Source organism: Echiichthys vipera, assembly GCF_963691815.1.
Source record: "Echiichthys vipera genome assembly, chromosome: 15".
Classification (NCBI taxonomy): Eukaryota; Metazoa; Chordata; class Actinopteri; order Perciformes; family Trachinidae; genus Echiichthys; species Echiichthys vipera.
This window is the reverse complement of record NC_139840.1, coordinates 21,390,245-21,407,301: the sequence shown is the minus strand read 5'-3', so window position 1 is coordinate 21,407,301 and position 17,057 is coordinate 21,390,245. Positions and strand designations below refer to the sequence as shown.

The following is a 17,057-nucleotide window of genomic DNA, read 5'->3' as shown; positions in this document are numbered from 1 at the left end:
TCTTCTTATTTTCATGTTTAGATCAAATGTTTTAGTGGGCCGCAGAAGGTTTTCGCAGCATTCTCAAGTCTGGGAAGCTGTGGTTTATAGGTTTAAAAGCTGATAGAAGTACAGATTTTGATATGGACATTCTATAAATCTATGTCAATGCATCATATTTTTCTATAAACTCATCACTTAGTATGTTCAATTCGTCTCCTTCTGAAATGTGGTTGATTAGAAATATGAAGTAGCATAAAATAGAAATACTCAAGGCGAGGGTAAGTACGACATTGTTGAAGTACAGTAAATCCAACAGTATTACAGATCAACAGATCACTGTAGGAAACATATACACAATGTACATCCACTAAACTATATATATGTATATGTATGTACAAGACACTCTGCTTGTGGGTGTGTTTGTGTGTTTTAAGACAGATGGTGGAGTTCTGGTGGAAGCAGAAATATTATTGGCATCAGGTGAAATGGAGGCCAGAGAGCGTAGACATGTTGGTCTCCATGCACCACTCCATCATCGCTCTGAATCACCACTTATGCCTGCTTTATTGCTGCGCTGTGTTTGGACAGGATGGTGCTGTCTGAGCCCATTTAATGACCTTCAGTGTCCTGTCTGAACATGAAGTCCTCTAGCAAATAAGGTCACTGTTTTCTTTTCAGCGGAGCCCAACAATAAGAATCAGAGAGCCCATTCAGACACAGCTATTGGATTTGATACAGTTTAGATTCAAATCTCCTTACAGGGAAGGAATTCACTTGACCTTGCCCTTTCTTCCTTTTCTCAAATGAGATTACATGGCCACTGAGACGAGCTAAGGAGAAATATGTGCGCTCTGTCATTAAAAGATGAAAACAGACCAGGGCTTGAGTTGTGCAAGGTTGTAAAGTACTTAACTAGAGGGAAATATTTTAACTTATTTTCCCTCGTTTTCCTCTTTAAGCCAGTTTGGTAGCAGACTTGCACGACAGTGGAAACGTGGTGGTGTTAAACTGTCATCAGTGGCCCCATTACGCAACCCACGCTATTAAACAGCCCAGTCTTGTACTGCACACACACACACACACACACACACACACACACACACACACACACACACACACACACACACACACACACACACACACACACACACAGATGGAATGACAGTTTGTGTTGTTGTTGGTAGGAAAAGAGGAATTTACTGAAACTGAGGAATCCCGCAAACCCATACTTAAAAAAACAACATGCCTGAGGGGTGATGCTATCACAAATATTACCAAAATTACAATGAGCAGGAGTTCCATGGTTTTTACACCGTTTAGTCACGGCAATACTTAAGGGATAAAGATCTTAAATATTAGCTTTCTCAGCTGAACATCAGTTATGACCAGCCGCAACAACAACGCTGATATAGTTTTGGGGTCCCAAAGACACCAACTGTAGCGGGAACTAACACAGAGGCCATTTTAAATATGTTTCTAGGTTTATGTTTGTCTGTTGTCACCCTAATAGTGTCTAAACCATGCAAGATACGTCACGAGAGTTTATAGATGTATAGTTGAGATCAAAACGTAGGTTATGTTCAAAAATGGATGTCGCCAGAGCAAGAGCATCGAATGTAAGGGGGTAGGAAGTAGGACTTAGTCCTGCAGCACTCTTTTAAATTTTGTACAGATATTCATAGTCCCCAGAGGATGAATCCCACTGACCTTGGTGACTTTTCTTCAAGCAGCATAGGGTGAGAAGTTCAGCCATCCGTGAGGAACTCGGAGTAGAGCCGCTGCTCCTTTGTGTTAAAAGGAGCAAGTTGAGGTGGTTCGGGCATCTAGTAAGGATGCCCCCTGGGCGCCTCCCTAGGGAGGTGTTCCAGGCACGTCCAGCTGGGAGGAGGCCTCGGGGAAGACCCAGGACTAGGTGGAGAGATTAGATCTCCACACTGGCCTGGGAACGCCTCGGGATCCCCCAGTTAGAGCTGGTTAATGTGGCCCGGGAAAGGGAAGTTTGGGGTCCCCTGCTAGAGCTGTTGCCCCCGCGACCCGACCCCGGATAAGCGGTTGAAGATGAGAGGAGATGAAATGAGATTTCACTGTGTTCAGTGTTATCTTCTGCCTTCAATTTATCTCGGCAGTACAGCATTATTTCCCTGCCCCGCCGGCTATCAGTGCTTCAGCACATTTTCTGGAAATCAGTGCATCTCAAGTGGTGATCCAGTGCGTCTCTAGGAGATGAAACTAAAAGTCCCGTCAATAAATTCATCCAAAAACTGAACTGCCTTTCTGCCATTTCATTCAAATAAAACTACACACTGTAACTCACAGCCCACCAGATAATGCTTAGCACCGATCACATTGCACCACACACAATGACTGACATTAAGGAAGTGATGATTTCAACACCTTTTAAGAACCACATCACTTCCTGTCAGGTCGAGAACTCCTCGGACAGAGTTTCAGCAGACACTAAAGGGTTGCATCACCGCTGTGTTACGTCAGCTGCATCTGATCTGTTGTGTTTGCGACCGTCTGTGTTTTCACAAAGGACACTCTGGTGCCATGTCTGTATGAGTAATGAGAACCTCTGGTGTAACACCTGTATTGAGCTGTCAAAGACCAAACAGTGAGGCTGAGGTTTCGTGTTTGTAGGCGTGTGATCCACTGTGATTATACCCTCACAGTCACAGCAGACAGCACGCCATTTTTAATGCTTTTCCCAGAAACACCTCACACTGACCCCCTGCGGGCCCACATCGCGAACACAACAGAACTATAAACGATCATATTCATTCAACGCCATCAACGCTCATTATGAATCAAACGCGATGACTCACTTGAGCTTCGGCAGATCACAACATGCCCAAGACACTCACTCTTTCCCATTGTGTCTCATTAAGTTCAGGCTCAAGCTCTGTCGTTCCACTCTGAGCACTGAAGCATGTTGTTAAAATGTCACCGATGCATTGAGGTAGGAGGCTACGTTCGAGGGTGTTAAACTACTGAGCTCAACTCTTCGTGTCCAAACGTTGCAAATCAACAAGCCAGACTGGCACCAATATAAACACACGCAGCACCTCACATATGTAAATGCACGTCTGGGGAGCCAGTGGTTGATTTTTCTATCAATGGAAACTTGTGTTGTCAATGTCTGCATGACTCTGTGTGACAGAACTGTCATCTAAATAGCTGCCGAGCACACTTTCATGCTCTTTAAAATCCCTTCTGCCCGACTCACTGATCAGATTGTAGTGACTCTGATGGGGGACGTTTCATCTTCCACATGTTCACACTGTTTCTCTCATCTGTTTTGTTTTGCGTTGGTGATGCCAATGTCCCCCCTCCTCCCTGTTTCCATGTAATTCATACTCAAACTAACGCAGCAGTAAAAAATGTCCCTTCAGAATTAAACAGTGGAAATCCAAAACTGCCAAGAATTCTGGGATACTACTCTGAAAGAGTTTTTTGAGATAACTGCCAAAAAGACTATGACGTCAACTATTTATTTTTACTTATTTCTCCGTCTGGTTATATTCCTCATTTCTTATTCATCATTTTTATTAACTAGCAGCTTTTTTGGAGGAAAATTAATAATCTGGATTGATCGACTAATCTGTAAAATAGTCCATAGATGAATTGATAGAAAACTAGTCATTAGTGGCAGCCCTAATCAAGACTAAAGAGTTAAGAAAAGGTTTGTTTCTGTTTTTCTCAGAAACCTAAGAAAAACATTGCGTCCAAAACACTCTGTAAGAACCACCATCATTAGTAAATGTATTCTCCGCTCAGTGGAAGTTGAACATTTTCGCCGTCAAGCATTGAGTCCTGGCTCCCTGTAGAGCTTCAGCATAGAGAGAATCCCTGTGGAAGAGGCTGTGTGCATGTTATGATCCCCTCTTCTCTTTGCATGGGTTGTCTGAGTCATAATGTTACATAAGAAAAACACACCTCAGTGGTAAAAACATCGTGGAATACTGATGCCTGTAAAACAGACAGGTTAACTAGGCACCAGTTTGATCTGATGGAATGAAACCCAGATGTGCGCTGCAAGCTGCTTTTCAAGGTAGTCTGGTTCACTGCTGTTGGTATATGAAATATTTTGTCACAGAGGCGGTCACAGCATGTTGATTACGGAAAAAATGACAAATGAAAAGGACAGTAGAGAGGAACCAAGGAAGTGCCACCAGAATAATGCTTTTTTGTAAACTCACAATGAATACTCAATTGTGTTGGACTCCAGCGGTGATGTTTTTGCTTTTTCGTCGTCTCTGTTCAGGACAGAACCAGATGTATCACATGGACACAGGTGGGCCACAAGCCTCCTGTAAATAGATAAAAGCAAGCCGGAGGGGATGGATTTCCTTATAAAAAAGTTTAGTGCCCACTATAATGTGTCCAGTCAAATGAAATCCATGACTGTTTGCCCCCTGACTTTCCCTGTAGCATGAGGTGCACATTTTTGTTTTTATATAGAATATCCCTACACAACCACTTGATCATTTGAGATCAAATCTGGTTAAAATATCCATTGTGTCCAGAGAATTACTCCTAACGACGGTAGTGAGCACCTGACTTTTCTTGTAGCACCACCAACAGGTCCATTTTTTATTTGTCCTCTGAAATTAAATTGACTTGATGAATTGGCACAAAACTTTGGCCAGGAATGCATAGTTGGCAGCCGATGAACCCTGTAGCACATGGACATTAGTCTCTATAAACAGATTCTGCATAGGGATGTAGAATCTGTAGGAAATGGGACCAAATCTGGGAACAGAAGTGATCTGGTTTCTGTTTGTAGCCCGAATACTATTTACCAATCACATTTAAATGGTGGATGGATTGCCATGAAATTTGGACTATCACTATGAAAGTAATGTACCATGGACACATGTCCCTGTGGAATATTTGAGGGGTACTTTATAATGGACACATTTACACTCTTAAGTTGCATTTAAAATTCCATACATTTAGTAGGCTTAAACAGTATGTCAGACTTTTTCAGTATGTCTCAAACCCCATGAAACTATACCATATTATTTCCATTGAAATATTATGCACACACGACAACATTCAGAGACAGACAAAAAGACAAACGGACAGTGACCAAGGCAGCTCTGTAACATCGATAATGCTTCAATTTACATTTTTACATCTTAAATATCTGCATTTTTTTCACCAAAAATATAAGGATTGACTGGTGATGTCGGTAGAGCTGGGATATTTCGAAAAACATACTGTTTATTCCCCCAAAAGTATGTTGGACAACAGTATATTTGTTGAGCATGTAGTGCCTCGCTTCACCTTTCTTTTTAGAAAGGTGAAGCGAGGCACTATTAAAGGTGAAGGTGAAGCGAGGCACTATTACCTTCTGCTAATATTTTGTAGATTTATGGCATTAAGTTTATGTGGGTTTTGAAAGAAGAAAGAAAGAGTGTCCACACCACGTCTCCATTCCTAGCCAGACTGCCAGCCTATCCTCCTGTGCCAGACATCCTGCCCAGCTGTAACTGCACTTGCTATAGAGATTATGGTTAATCACAAGGTGGTTTAATAGTAAAACTATCAATTTCAGAGGAAGTAACAGCTATGCAGCTGACAGCCAGCAGACACATAAAGAGATGCTGTCCAGTCAAAACAACCTGCAGGGACAGACCGACACGATGGAAGAACACCACATTGTGTGTTTTTCCACTGAAGCTGTGATTTTCAGTGTTTGTCGCTTTCAGCTCACCTCACCCCGCCACCACCAAAAAGAAGACACACATGGACCTTTACACACTCCACACCCCTCTGGCTATTTCCCACCCTGCCACACTCCTCGTCCCCTCCCACTCTCTGACAGTTAGCTGTATAAATATCCTTCTCTCAGCATTGCTGGGATTCAGACACTGACCTGCACTGACCAGGGGTACTCAGGTGGAAGGAGACCAGCCAAAGAAAGAAAGAAAAATATCAATCAAGTGGAGACACTCTACTGAACAGAGGAGGATAAACACTCAACACATCCCTAAAACTTTCCCAACATTAGGAGATCATCTACTCAGTCTGATACTCCACAATGTGGCTCCAGGTGTCTCTCTTTTGTCTGTACTGGTCAACTTTCTCCACCCTGAGCCAGGCCCAAGACCAAGCCTCCCTCCGCCGCTCCAATGACCACACTGGACGCTGTCACTACACCTTCACAGTGGCCAGTCCAGAAGAGTCCAGCTGCCCTGGAAGCAGCATTAAACCAGAGATGGATGGGGTCTTGTCCCGACTCACGATGCTGGAGGCTTTAGTCAGCCGTCTGATAGCAGGAGTGGACGGAGGCGTCGGGCCTGAGGTGAGGGCTAACGGCGAAGAGGGTCTGGAGGAAGCTTACTCCCAGGTAACAAGGGAGAGAAACCAGCTGCAGCAGGAAAAAGAGCGCCTAAACGGGCAGGTCCAGGAGCTGCAGAGGAGGCTGGCTGAGCTAAGTCAGGAGGCAGAGAGCCTCAGGCAGAAACCCTGCCAGCAGACACGCACCTCAGCCGGGACTCAGCGTGAAAACAGACCTGCTAGTGGTATGTACATCAGAGAGTAGAGGGACACGCACACAAATCCGAACATGAATTATTTTAAGTTCCTGATAGGAAAACAAAGATGTCGCTGCTCTTCTGTGTTGTTGTTTTTTTCTGAAAAATGTATTTATGGGTAACTTAGGTTATGAAAAGCGTCCCGGTGCAACAGGTCAGGTTGCAGTAAACTGTCCCAGGTTAGGCAAGGGGATTGGAATTTACAACACAGACTCTTCTTTTATGGCTTTGTCACTCATGCAGGTCTGTTAATGTGCATGTAATCCTTTTCAGGAGAGCAATAGCAAGATTATGGGGGAACCTGCTGTGCTCTGAGGCACATAAATGAGACTTTTAGACTTTGACGTTGTCTGTGTGGTAGGACTGACTGAGGTTTAACTGTAGTTTACTACTAAGACATACATCAATTGTTATTTCTTTGTCGTGTTCTACTCAACTTTCTTTCCCAGTCTGTATTTTTATTTTCTTATACATACCCCTCCTTCCCTCTGTCTCTCTCAGACCCTGCATATGATTTTGGGAAGGGTGCATACCAGGAGATGAAGGCTGAGGTCACGGAGGTTCCAGCATCCCGCCTCATTCCTGAAGGAAATCACAACTTCACAGGTAAAGTTTGGGTTTTACTGATGCCAGTGGTGGCCTGTTGGTACAAATTAGAGTAATTGAAAGCATTGTGAGTACAAAACAAATATGAAGTTTAACTCTCATTTGTCCCTCCAGGTTGTGGAGAGGTGCAGTCAGTGGGAGATCCTGTGTTGCACAGGAAGGCTGACAGTATCACAGGGAAGTATGGAGTGTGGCTGCAGGATCCCGAGCCTCAGGGCCCTCATTTCACCAACAAGACCGTGTGGCGTATCGACACAGTGGGTAAAGACGTCCGTCAGCTCTTTGCATACGAAGACATGGACCAATTATCCCAAGGCTTCCCTATGAAGGTCCTGGTCCTGCCAGAGCCTATGGAGAGCACAGGGGCGACCATGTACCACAGCTCCCTTTACTACCAGCGAAAACGCAGCCGCACCCTGATCCGTTACAACCTGACCTCTGAGAGCCTGGCCTCACGCCTGGAGCTGCCTCATGCTGGCTTCCATGGCCAGCATCCTTACTCCTGGGGCGGCTACACTGACATCGATCTGGCGGCGGACGAACAGGGCCTGTGGGCTATCTACAGCACAAGCAAGGCAAAGGGTGCAATTGTGATTTCCCAGCTGGACCCTGAGAGCCTGGAGGTGAAGAAGAGCTGGGAGACCAACATCAGGAAGAACACAGTGGCCAATGCTTTCATGGTGTGCGGACACCTGTACACAATTGCCAGCTATACCGCACCCAACACCACCATCAACTATGTGTTTGACACAGCCACCGGCGTGGGGCGGGCTGTTGCTGTGCCTTTCAAGAACAAGTACCGTTACAACAGCATGGTGGACTACAACCACGCCCAGAGGAAGCTGTACGCTTGGGACAATTTCCACATGGTCACCTATGACATCAGACTGGGCAGGGCGAGCCATGGTAGCAGCTAAGCTGGAGAGAAACTGCTGTTTACAAGACTGTACTAATGCAATAGCAAGTGAATGATATTATTAATTAAACATGTAATAGTTTGCATTGTACTAAGTGTTATTGTGTGGTAGTCTATGTGTTTTTGCATCATTAAAAATCTATTTTTTCTATTACTATTGTAAATAAGATCCCTTATGGAAACATAAATATATTCTTAATGCAGATTAATGTAGCTATGATAGGGCCCTCCATCATATCAGTGTTCACTAAAAACTGTAATCATAGTTTAAAATTGTGAAATATTGTCTGTCTATCTGTTTATAAATGTTGACGTTATTTAAGTTCTCAACAAAAAGCATAATGTAGAAAACGACAAATGTTGTATGTTATAATCTGGTTTCCAATTTAATTAAAAAAAATCACTCGCATTCATTTTTATTAACGCTGAATAGACAGTTTGTAGCCTTTATCCTGCTTGATAATGAGAACACTGAGTCGGTAGGGGGAGAATCTTTTTCTGCAATTTGATTATGTTTATTTGGTTGTTATCAAAACGTAGATTTCCTCCTAAAGATTGTTTCTCCATGCTCATCATCTTTCTTACTGTTTTTAGTTTAACTGAAAATGAACACAAACTGTTGGGATAATTGAATTTGAATACTGCAGCTGAGGCTTCACAATAATCCTAACAGCTGTGTACAATAAAAGGTAATGGTGACTGTAAATACTACAGATATATTTACTGTGTATAGTATCATCTCCATGTATAATGTAAGTAGTATGTAATAAAAACATATGAAATGTTTGCTTTGTGTATTTTATGTAAAAATAGGTTTATTATATGGTAAAATATGGTCTTAATTGGTATCAGTCAGTATACAATTACAATATCTGCCAAATACAAGATACTGAACTAAAAATATGTGATCCACTGAACTGAAGGCTTCACCTACTGATGTGGCATTGACCTTTGACCCTAAACATTTATACCCAAACATGACGAAGCTAAATATCTTGCGTGGAAGCACCTACCTACATATCCAGATTAATCCACGGGTGGCGACAATAAACAATGTGCAGCTCCTCCATCATGGCTCCAGAAGGTCATGAAATTGGGATACACATGGAGCGGGCACCTGGCTGTCAAATTAAAAATGTGTTTAAAGTGAAATTCCGGCCTGAAATCATCCCACGGTCTTTTTCGGCAAATACCCTCATCAAATAAGCCATCGAGACAATTTTGTTTGTGTAACACGAAAAAAAAGTCTCTATGGCTTATTTGATGCGTTTATTTGCCAGAATAAAAAAAACCTGAGATGATTTTATGCTGGAATTTCACTTTAAAATGTTTGTTTTAAATAGTTTAAACTGTTTGTTGAGTTGAGTACATGTTGCCAATGTAGAAAAGGCTCTGGGGCGCTCATCAAGAAGAAATCGCCATAGCAACAGGATCGGGCAGGATCGCTTACTTGAAGCCAGCTCTTTGTGGCTCTAAAGTTAATGCCTGTTCTGGTGGTTAGCTAGTCTAAGCTAATTTTAGCTGAAGCTAGAGAGCCTGGATAAATGTTAGCTAGCCATTAAGCTGTGTGGAAGTTGCTAGCTCTCATTGCACAACCAACACTGGCTAGTATAGAACATTTAACAGTTGTAAACAGTTTATTTCCTGTTGCAGTGGATGTGAATGACATCCACTGACAGGAAGTTAACAATGACGCAGGCTGTTGCCTAGCAAGTGTATGCCTCAGTGTAATCTAGAGCCAGACTAAAATGCCCATATTGGCCTATCAAAGTCATATCCAGGGGTGCAGAACCGGATCAGAATGGGTGGGACCATAGACTGTATGGGGAGGGACACAAAAGTGTGTTTTTTGTTTTTTTGCCCGTACTCAAACCATGCCACCATAAATCCCAACAGGCCTGCCATGCCATCCAAAAAGTACTGCACATGTAATCATTTACTGTTCTTACCTTTCTTGTTTATTTGTCCTAAACAGCCAACCGAGAGCACTGTCAGGCACTAAACAAGCCCAGTCTATGTGTCCTGATCCCCATATTGATGAGAAATTCCTCAACTTTGTGTGCAAGCCCTCATGCTGCCATGTGCCACCATATGCTTGTTGTTCACTGCCCTCTGGGGAAAAATGTTTGAATCTGAAAGTCAGCCATGCACTGGTAAAAAGTACTTGTCAGCTCTCTGGTTTCTCAGTTTAAAGGTGAAACCACATAAAAACCATGTATTTCTGTAATTAAATTTGTAAATTACAATAGTCTGTTAAAGATGGTGGTTGGCGGCACAGTTAACAACACTGTAAAAGGAGATGGGATGTATTATAATAATAGTCAGGAGACTCAGCAACAGCTGATGGAAACTTGGGTGAGAGTGAGTTGACTTCCCCCCGCCAGTGTTCACACAAATACAGTAAACCCCACTGTGGATGGTTTCAGCTCCATACAAAACCACAAACCCCTTAATGCAACATTGTGAGATGAAATTCGGATGCAACAGGGGAATTGTGTCATTTCGTACAAAGGTTTAAGCTTTAATTTTCACACGTAGTTACTCACTGTGTCCGTAAGATACAAAACTGCATCTGTAAGTGATACACAGTTTCCTATAATTGGCTTTTTAATTATAAAAAGGCTCTGATCTTTGGTTTCAGCATTGTAAAATGTCCATGCATCATCAACACCACTGTGCAAACAAGTTGCATGTGCATCTTAATGGGATATGTTACAGCCTGCCAGTGACCATTCATTTCAATATGTCTACTTCTTTCTCTCTGACAGAATTAAACAAAACACAAATAAACACAGATATAGATAAATAAAATATAAGCATAGTGAAATAATTGTATATAGGCCAATAAATAATAAAGATAAGAGCAGGGAATTTCTGAATTACACGCTCATGCTACACATTTTCCCCACATATACGCACTCACAAGTCCACCGAACCTTTAATATTTACAATCTGCCATCAGAGTCCATCATAAGCCCTGTTGAGTCTCTCTGTCAGTCGCAGCAGCAGCAGGTCCTGCAGGCAGTCCCAGGTCACCCATAACCTTTCTACGAGACTGTATTGACAGTAACCCATAGCCAAGCCAAAGCCCACATCTGTCACATAGTGTCTGGCAAGCAGCAGCCGGGACAGGCTCACCAGAGCGGCCCAACCTACTACTAGAACCCTCATGGATTCTGTGTCCACCAGCTGGGCTAGGAGGAACCGGGCACACATGGCAGCTCGTGTGGCGTGGCCTGAGGGGAAGGAGTAGCGCTCCACGAAGAAGGTGGAGAGGATGTCGGAGCGGTTCTGGGCAGGCGTGCGACGTCTGACCATAGTCTTCACAAATCTGACCAACAGCAGGTCCAACATGAGAGCTGTGAGGAGAGAGATGCAACACTGGTTAAACATTTCCCCTCACAGCAATTGCACTGTAGTCCATCACTCAGCAACTCAGTTTCTTCGGACTATAATAACACCTTTATAACCTTTATAAATGCTCTTTAAGTTACAAATGGCTTCATTAATGCTTCATGTATCACCTACTAATACTGTCAGATAAGTACAAAGTGGAAAAAAAACCCTTGGCTGGTGTCCACCAGTATTTTGTAATAATGCAGTGAGAAATGTTGATAATCCAATGATAAGTGTTTATTTGTTCATCACTTTTGAAAAAGGCATTACATTTACATTTATAAATGTTTAGAATTAAACATTTAAAATAGAAAAAAATGATGATACTGGTATAGCCAACTACCATTTTTTGCCACTGCAAAAAAGATGACAGAGTATTTTAAAGGAAAATCTTTTTTTCACAACTTGGAAACCCAAAGTTGATCTTATAATCAGCTTATAACCGATCAAGGCATGTATTATAACCCCTAATATCATAAGTCACACATATAATGGCTGTCTCATTAAGAATCTTTAATTATTGATGGGCTCTTTATATACTTGTAAATGGATACAGTACCTAACTCATTGTCTAAAGACAGAGAACTCATTCATTTCTAATTTCTCAGCTGCAGTATTTCCAAAACAGAGGCATCCATATGTGCCAAAAATATCTCTGGTATTTCACCACAGCACAATGCGGTAACTGACTTGATCTCAAAGCTGTCAATCAAAATGTATAGTCTACACATGCAAGTATCCACCAACCATGTCACGTGCATGTCTGTTAGCGGCAGCTATCATCTGCGGCTCAAAGGAGAAACTTTCCATGGCTGCACTGATGTGGTTTCTCGCTCGGTCACGAGGACTCAAAGATCCACTATTAACCTGTTGGACACTCGGCTTCGGCCTGTTGTGTTATTTTAATATCCATTAACATTATTCGGCTCTACAAAAGCACCTATGACTAAGGCTTACCTTTGATGTTGGCACGTGCGTAATAACGCATCGGCTTTACCAGCAGCTAAACAGCCAATAAAAGTGCACCTTAATGAAAGCAGGTTGATACATGATCATGTAATGTGCATTTTCTTTTCCATATATGACTGATACGATCAGGAAAGTTGATTTCGTAAATGAAGACGCGTTTCTTTGGTGCCAAATGCGCAGTACAAATGATGTGAATGTTGTTGTAGCCTTGTTTTAGCCCCTAAATGTGCATGTTAAATGCGTAAAGGAGTCATCTGTCAGTCATAGGATGCAGATTATTTACTTGACAAAGCATAAAATGAATTTATGAATGATTTGCAGTAATCCAACCCAATGGGATCATTCTTTATTGCCCCAAATCTCAACAAGCGACACACATTCGCTCACCCAGGGCCAGATTCAGCATGATCTCCTGCTCCACCACACTCTCTTCCCGGAGCAGAGTGTACACAGTGCCGATGAGCCACGGGACGACGTGCCCGGAGAACTCCACCAGCCTCACCAAGGGCCGTATGCTGCCCCATGGAGACTCCTCACAGGCGCAGACTCCGAGCCGCTTGGACAGCCACAGATCTATCGCCAGCAGAAACCGGAGCGTTATAGTGAATATGGGCTGGTTCAGACTGACGGGAAAGTCTTCGGGTTGCGCTCCAGAGGAAAAGTACGAACAGCTGGAGCCCCGGCGGCGGACATGGCACTCAGATGATGCTCGGCTTCCACACACAACTCCACGGCAACTATTCCGTCTGGACGTTGGTGAGGACATTTTGGTTTGACGGTGTGTCCACTGTGATCTACCCGCCCTTCTTTATCCACCACCTGTGTCCAGTTTAAGGCTTTAATCCTGCTGCGCTCAAAACATCCTGCAAACTGGGGAGTCCGGATACAGGTCAAGGTTCAAATCTTACCAGTTGAGAACTGGACTGCTCTGGTCACGTGGCTTCATTATGCTTTCAATTAACATGTAATTAATCTAAAGTGACGTTTTGGATTCTCCTTTTTTAGGTACAAGTTTTCAAACTAATACACTGCCTGTATAAATGTCGGTTTTATTATTAGTTTGCTCAATAATACATGATAATATTCTCGTGGAGAAGTGTTTAAGTGCTGCACTTTAATAAAATAGAAATCCTTGGTCGGAAACCGGCTCATACGCGTGCGTAATTTGGTAATTGGCACATTTGTCCAAACGTTTCCAAATCAATCGAAACGCGACCTGAACGCACCGCATTTCGTCACAACGCGGTCCGTAGGCTGCCCTGTGCAGTTCATGCTTATGTTAATAGAGTAGCCTGTTCAGAGGGAAGTTTCCGCCTCCTCTTTAGAGTAACGTGTCTGTCATCACAGCTGCTGCGGAACAGAAGGAACACCTCCACGGTCACATCACTGAACATGCCGGGGCTGCTGCTCGGAGATGCGTTTCCTGATTTCGAGTTGGAGACCACCGATGGCAAAATTAAACTCCACGAATTTCTCGGTGATTCGTGAGTATGATACGGATATTTTTTGGTTATTGATTCGTAGGTTTATAGATAGTTCCGTTCATACACGAGAGAAAGAAAGACAGAGAGAGAGAGAGAGAGAGAGAGAGAGAGAGAGAGAGAGAGAGAGAGAGAGAGAGAGAGAGAGATAGAGAGAGAGAGAGAGACACAGAGAGAGAGAGAGAGAGACTGCGTCCAGTTCCTGTTACTACTTTCTGACTTCTGCTTTAGACCTTTGCTCATGATATATGTAAATAACACCTTAGCCTTTAAATCTATAACGGTGGTATTGATGCATATCAGTGTATATGCCATAAAAATAATGATATTTAATGTGGTTGGACAAATGCACACATTAATCCAACAAATGAAGCTGTTTATGACCAGGTCATAGAGCTCTTGGTCAGTTAGTGAGATGATCCAAATCAAAAGGCCAGAGGTCCAACCTAAAATCTCAATGGTGCAAAATCACATTTCTGACCTTGTGAATAAAAAAAAACCCTTTACTGTCATTTGGAGTGACAGAGAGGTCACATCCTGTCTGTTTGGTGCATCCGGACTCATCCTATTGTGCAACCTGTAACCACAGTATTAGAAATGGATGATGATTGAAAATGCAGTCTCCTCATTACAGAAGCAGTGACCCTAAAACGCAAGAGACACAAACTCACCAACCTTTCTTTTCAATCCAGATGGGGAGTCCTGTTCTCTCACCCCAAAGACTACACCCCGGTGTGCACAACAGAGCTGGGTCGAGCTGCCAGGCTGAGCAGTGAGTTCACTAAACGTGGCGTCAAAATGATCGCCCTGTCCATCGACTGCCTGGAGGATCACCACGGCTGGACCAAGGTGCGAGAGTCACAGCACCATCACAGAACACTGGGACGTTTATGAGCATCAAAGTTTTGACTTCCCAGCTTGTGGAACTTTTTTTTGCGGATCGAAGGAAGTTTAGTTCTCATTTTTAAAAAGGAACTGGGTTACACATACCACTACTCTTCAATGACTACTTATACTATATTTTAGTGTGTCGCGGGACCAGAACTACACACTGAAATACAGTCATGTTAATGCTGTTGAAACTAGTTGTATATAGCCTTCACCTACATTTAAAAAAACTTTACTTTCAGTCAAACTTACACCAGTTTTAACATTTTGTGACCTGCACAATCTTCAGGATATTTTACAGACTTAAACCCTTACATTTTTAAATAAACTGGTTTTGGTTGGTGGATTATTTGCCCAGTGTGCAACTGGATAAATTGCGATAGTCGATGTAATTATGAAAGCAGTTTGAATACATTGAATATTGAATATATATATAGTCTAGACTGCATCAGTTGCATTTAAAGAAAAAGTTTTCCTTTTCCCTTTGATCTCATTTGCACTATGTTGTGATTTGAGCATTATGTTTACTCCCTATTTTTATTATTGTTTGTTTAGCGCTGTTTTTAACAAATGTACGGTGTCCTTGAGTGCTTAGAAAGGCGCCTATAAATAAATGTATTATTATTATTATTATTATTGTTGTTAAATTCAAATTAGTACACTGCATACAGTATGTCACCTATTTTAGGAGGAATCTCATAGATGGATGGTGTTCTTTATTTTCTTTCAATCTTTTTTTTGTTCAGTTTTACTTCTACTGTGTACTGCACTACATGCTTCCTTTTTATTACATCATAAACATGACCATAATATAGATGCTTACAGTGTAGCACGGATTTGGTTTAAACAACTAACTAAATGAATTATGTCTCTGCACTGACTAGGACATCCTGGCATACAACTGTGAGGAGTCTGAGTGCTGCTCACTGCCCTTTCCCATCATAGCCGACAGTAAACGGGAGCTGGCAGTGGCCCTGGGCATGCTGGACCCAGATGAGAGGGACAAAGACGGCCTCCCGCTCACCGCCCGCTGTGTAAGAGTCTTCACGATCAAAATGCAATTTCCATATTTTAAAGGCAGCATTCAAACTGCATATCTTATCTACACTCATGTCTAAAGAATCATTATTCACCTCCATCTCTCGGTTTGTGTGCAGGTCTTTATCATTGGCCCTGACAAAAGGCTCAAACTCTCCGTCCTCTATCCCGCCACCACCGGACGCAACTTTGACGAGATTTTGCGAGTTGTGGACTCGCTCCAGGCCACAGCGGGGAAACGAGTGGCTACACCTGCCGACTGGAGGGTACGTCACACCTTTGAGAGTGACCTCAGATTGTGTCGATCATTTCATCAGCTGACTACAGAGACAGAAGAAAGAGGAAGTGAGCTGCTGCCATGCAGAATAACCTTGTTTCTTCTCTGTGCCTGTCTTCCCCTAGCCCGGAGACTGTGTGATGGTCCCTCCCAGCATGTCTGAGGAGGAGGCTGCCTCTTTGTTCCCAGCTGGCGTCTACACCAAAGACCTGCCCTCTGGGAAGAAGTACCTGCGCTACACACCCCAACAATAAGCACGAGCGGAGACCGCACTGATATTCTGACATTCACTTGTGTCACACTCAATCCAGTAGCTCTCAGTCTCGGATCTTAATGACCAATTGTGACAAAATGAATGGAAAGAAAAACTAAAGGGATGCATAGAACTTTTCTAATTTTACACTGCAATAATAAAAGCTACAATGATCTGCCGACTTTTCTAAAGGGACATTTGTTTTTGGAAAGGTAGAACATGCACAGAATATATATTTATATTTAAATATAGAAAACAGCTCATTATATACCATACAGCAGAGAATCTCATATTTTCTAACAATAATACTATCAGGGTTAAAATACTTTGTATGCACCTGTTCTTTTGGACCAATGCCAGGTGAAGTGGTTGTTAGGATGACCTAGTTAGATGACACAATGCTATTTCCATGCCTGTGTATTCATTTTATCAGACAGTTGTACGTCATTAAACAGTAAGTTAACAGTTCAGTGCATGTGGAATTATTACTATAGGTCAGTATTGGTTGTGCCTGGCCATGCGGATTTACTGTATCTATCCTGTAACAGTTGAGTGTTCGATGTATACATTTCACAAGTGGGACAATAAAGACTAAAGCAGTGGTTCAAAGTGGAACAGCAGGGCTCAATATAAATGATGCCAGGCTCTGCACTGCTAACAAAGCATGGCCAAGTTTGTAAAAGCACTGCCAAGTAAGGCAGACGATGAC

At 42.7% G+C, this 17,057-nt stretch overlaps 3 protein-coding genes across 4 annotated transcripts; 2 read left to right on the top strand and 1 right to left on the bottom strand.

Moving 5' to 3' along the window:
- The first annotated feature begins 5,870 nt into the window (after positions 1 to 5,870).
- Positions 5,871 to 8,832, top strand: LOC310958241 (myocilin-like). 2 transcript variants are annotated; one of them, XR_014593530.1, is made up of 4 exons: positions 5,871 to 6,512; positions 7,026 to 7,130; positions 7,245 to 8,568; positions 8,601 to 8,832. XR_014593530.1 is itself a non-coding variant. In XM_083929092.1 (3 exons), exons 1-3 carry the CDS (start codon positions 6,029 to 6,031, stop codon positions 8,045 to 8,047), a joined length of 1,392 nt encoding a protein of 463 aa, XP_083785218.1. In that variant the 5' UTR covers positions 5,871 to 6,028; the 3' UTR covers positions 8,048 to 8,832. The 2 variants fall into 2 exon arrangements, 1 of the variants encoding a protein (XP_083785218.1); XM_083929092.1 differs by having other exon boundaries at positions 7,245 to 8,832.
- Positions 8,833 to 11,004: 2,172 nt separating this feature from the next.
- LOC310957777 (polyisoprenoid diphosphate/phosphate phosphohydrolase PLPP6-like) lies at positions 11,005 to 13,177 on the bottom strand (the record flags this gene model as incomplete). The annotated part of the gene is made up of 2 exons (XM_083928507.1): positions 11,005 to 11,405; positions 12,799 to 13,177. The coding sequence occupies 2 exons, from the start codon at positions 13,175 to 13,177 to the stop codon at positions 11,005 to 11,007; spliced, it is 780 nt and encodes a 259-aa protein (XP_083784633.1).
- A 598-nt stretch (positions 13,178 to 13,775) lies between these two features.
- LOC310957958 (peroxiredoxin-6-like) lies at positions 13,776 to 16,810 on the top strand. The gene is made up of 5 exons (XM_083928723.1): positions 13,776 to 13,895; positions 14,585 to 14,741; positions 15,665 to 15,814; positions 15,938 to 16,084; positions 16,221 to 16,810. Exons 1-5 carry the CDS (start codon positions 13,804 to 13,806, stop codon positions 16,347 to 16,349), a joined length of 675 nt encoding a protein of 224 aa, XP_083784849.1. The 5' UTR covers positions 13,776 to 13,803; the 3' UTR covers positions 16,350 to 16,810.
- The last annotated feature ends 247 nt before the right edge of the window (positions 16,811 to 17,057 follow it).